The sequence below is a fragment of the Glycine soja genome, chromosome 14 (assembly GCF_004193775.1).
Source record: "Glycine soja cultivar W05 chromosome 14, ASM419377v2, whole genome shotgun sequence".
NCBI classification, from domain to species: Eukaryota; Viridiplantae; Streptophyta; class Magnoliopsida; order Fabales; family Fabaceae; genus Glycine; species Glycine soja.
Window position 1 is genome coordinate 38,046,102 of NC_041015.1, and position 3,748 is coordinate 38,049,849.

Sequence of the window (3,748 nt, forward strand, 5' to 3'; positions counted from 1 at the left end):
GACAGTTGTAGGCAAGATAGCTATTTCCTCATTCCATCAGTTTCTAGATGAATCCTTGAGTGAAGCGCTTGAAAGATTTCGTAGTTTGCTACAGAAGACACTGACTCATGGATTCTCCGAGCCCATTCAGTTGAACATTTTCATTGATAGTTTAAGACCGTAGTCCAAGCAATTGTTGGATGGAGCTAGTGATCATGCTATTTTGCGTGATAAAACTCATGTTCCCACCAAAAAAAGCCTGTTAGTGCTTTCTTCACAAGATGCACTATTGGCACAAAACAAGTTGCTAGCTAAACAGCTGGAATCACTCATAGAGACACTTAGTAAGCTGCCAACACAGTTACAAGCGGCTCAACCTTCCCATTTAGCAATTATGCAGGTTGGACGTTGCAGTATATATGGAGGAGCACATGAATCTGGCCGTTGCATACCCCTAGATGATGCTGCAAAGGAAGTGAATTATATAGGAAATCAAAACAGACAAGGATTCCATGCAGGCGGTTTTTCAGGTTACCAGCAAGGTGCAAATTTCAATCAAAATCAAGGCAAGGATGGAGGTCACATCCAGGGAATCAGTTCAATAAAGACCAAAGAGGACCATCCAACAGACCTCAGAATCAAGGGCCTAGCTTGCATGAGAGGACCACTAAGCTGGAAGAGACTTTGGCTCAGTTCATGCAAGTTTCAATGTCTAACCATAAGAGCACTGAGTCAGCTATCAAGAACTTGGAGATTCAAGTGGGATAGCTAGCTAGGCAAATAGCTGAGAATTCTTCTGGAGCTTTTGGAGCTAATACAGAGAAAAATCCCAAAGAAGAATGTAAGGTTGTCATGACTAGAAGCAAGAGGGAGACCATGGTGGAAGATGAAAGTAGGACTAGTGGGGAAAAGGAGTTAGAAGCTGAGGGAGAAAAAGAAAAGGAGGAAGATCAGATGAGGGAGAAAAAAATAAGTGAAGAGGAAGAAGAAAAGAATGAGAAAAATGAAAAAAGAGAAAATGAGGAAGAGAAAAAGACTCGAAGTGAGTTGGCAAGGGAAAAGAAGAAGGAGGTTGTTCCATGTATAGGGAAGGAAGCACCATATCCCTTGGTGCCATCTAGGAAGGACAAGGAACGACACTTTGCTCGTTTCCTTGATATCTTCAAGAAATTGGAGATAACTATCCCATTTGGAGAAGCCTTGCACCAGATGCCACTCTACTCCAAATTTCTTAAAGATCTGCTGACCAAGAAGGGCAAATATATGCACAACGGTAATATTCTGGTGGAGGGAAATTGTAGTGCTGTTATTCAGAGGATACTTCCTCCAAAATACAAGGATCCAGGGAGTGTCACAATCCCTTGCTTAATTGGTGCTGTGTCAGTTGGAAAAGCCCTTATTGACTTAGGGGCTAGCATTAATTTGATGCCTCTATCCATGTGCAGAAGGATTGGAGAGCTGGAAATCATGCCAACAAGAATGACATTTTAGCTGGCGGATCGCTCAATTACAAGGCCATATGGCATAGTGGAAGATGTGTTGGTAAAAATGCATCAATTTACTTTCCCTACAGATTTTGTGATAATGGATATTGAAGAGGACTCTAAAATCCCGCTGATTTTAGGCCATTCGTTCATGTTGATAGCCAACTGTGTGGTTGATATGGGGAAAGGTAATCTTCAAATGAGTGTGGATGACCAGAAGGTTACATTCAATTTGTTTGAAGCCATGAAGCATCCAAGTGACCACAAGGTCTATTTTTAGGTAGAAAAGGTTGAACATAAGGTAGACATGGTAGCTAGAGCCATGGTGCTACAATCCTCACTGGAAAAAGCACTGACTAATACTATGGAGTGTATGACAATGGAGGAAGAAAAAGAATTGCAGAACTGTTTGGAAGAATTTGAGGGTTTAGAAGAAAATCCTTTTGAAAAAGTTGTATTTGAAGAATTGAAGAAGGACATTCCGGCAGAAAAGGCCAAAGTGGAGTTAAAAACTCTTCCAGAGCATTTGAAGTATGTGTTCTTGGGAAAAAATGAAGCAAGTCTAGTGATCATCAGCAATTCTTTAAGAAAGGAGGAGCATTCTTAGCTAGTGGAAGTTCTGAAGAAACATAAGGCAGACATTTCTGATCTCAAAGGAATCATCCCTTCTTACTGCATGCAAAAGATCAACATGGAAGTTGATTATAAGCCTGTAAGACAACCGCAAAGAAGATTGAATCCAGTTTTGAAGGAAAAAGTGTGAAAGGAAGTACTTAAACTGCTAGAAGTAGGTCTCATTTATCCTATTTCAGACAGTGCATGGGTTAGCCTTGTACAGGTGGTTCCAAAAAAAGGAGGCATAACGGTCACTAGGTGGAGGATGTGTATCGATTATAGAAAATTAAATGATGCTACCATAAAGGATCATTACCCACTTCCATTCATGGATCAAATGCTTGAAAGGTTGGCTGGACAATCATTTTATTTCTTTTTAGATGGATACTCTGGATACAATCAGATTGCTATGGACCCAAATGATTAAGAAAAGACAACATTCACCCGTCCTTTTGGTGTGTTTGCTTATAGACGAATGCCCTTCTGTCTTTGCAACGCTCCTGCAACTTTTCAGAGATGCATGATGGCAATATTTCCTGACATGGTGGAGAAATGTATCAAAGTGTTTATGGACGACTTCTCTGTCTTTGGCTCATCTTTTGATTACTGTCTAGCAAATCTAGAGCGAGTCTTGCAACGATGCAAAGAGACAAATTTGGTGCTTAATTGGGAAAAATGTCATTTTATGGTTCAAGAAGGAATTGTGTTGTGCCACAAAATCTCTGTGAGAGGGATTGAAGTAGATAAAGCTAAAATTGATGTAATTGATAAGCTACCTCCTCTAGTGAATGTCAAGGGAGTGAGAAGCTTTTTAGGGCATGCTGGGTTCTATAGGCGGTTTATAAAAGACTTTTCAAAGATTGCCAAACCACTCAATAATTTTCTTAATAAGGACGCTATGCTTTTATTCGATGAAGAGTGTTTGAAGGCATTCAACACTCTAAAGACTAGTCTAGTGTCTGCTCCCGTTATTACCGCACCAGATTGGAGCCAAGAATTTGAGCTCATGTGTGACGCAAGTGATTATGTTGTAGGTGCTGTATTAGGCCAAAGGAAAGGTAGAGTTTTCCATGCTATTTATTATGCCAGCAAAGTTTTAAATGATGCCCAGATGAATTATGCCACCCAGAGAAGGAAATGCTTGCAATTGTGTATGCTTTGGAAAAGTTCAGATCATACTTAGTGGGATTGAAAATTATTGTTTACACTGATCATGCAACCATTAAGTATTTGCTGAATAAAGCTGACTCCAAGCCTAGATTAATCAGGTGGATTTTATTACTTCAATAATTTGACCTAGTGATCCAAGACAAGAAAGGATCTGAAAATCATGTGGCTAACCACTTGTCAAGATTAGTCAATGAAGAGGTGATTGTGAAGGAGCTAGAGATAAGAGATGAATTTCCTGATGAATCACTATTTATTGTGAATGAAAGGCCATGGTTTGCTGATTTGGCCAACTTCAAGGCAGCTGGAATCATTCCAAAAGATTTGACTTGGCAGCAAAGGAAGAAATTCTTGCATGATGCCCACTTTTATGTCTGGGATGACCCACATTTGTTCAAAATTGGTGCTGACAACCTTTTGCGAAGGTGTGTAACAAAGGAAGAAGCAAGGAGCATATTGTGGCATTGCCATAATTCACCATGCAGAGGTCATTACAGTGGAAA

At 40.0% G+C, this 3,748-nt stretch overlaps 1 protein-coding gene across 1 annotated transcript; it reads left to right on the top strand.

Moving 5' to 3' along the window:
• The first annotated feature begins 855 nt into the window (after positions 1-855).
• LOC114384046 lies at positions 856-1,470 on the top strand. Its single transcript, XM_028343729.1, has 2 exons — positions 856-952; positions 1,067-1,470. Exons 1-2 carry the CDS (start codon positions 856-858, stop codon positions 1,468-1,470), a joined length of 501 nt encoding a protein of 166 aa, XP_028199530.1.
• Positions 1,471-3,748: the final 2,278 nt, after the last annotated feature.

Excerpts from the sequence above, each read along its gene's own strand:
- LOC114384046 (XM_028343729.1), top strand. The coding sequence starts at position 856 with ATGGTGGAAGATGAAAGTAGGACTAGTGGGGAAAAGGAGTTAGAAGCT. Across the intron at positions 953-1,066 it reads GATGAGGGAGAAAAAAATAA|GGAAGGAAGCACCATATCCC; the intron begins GTGAAGAGGAAG and ends TTCCATGTATAG.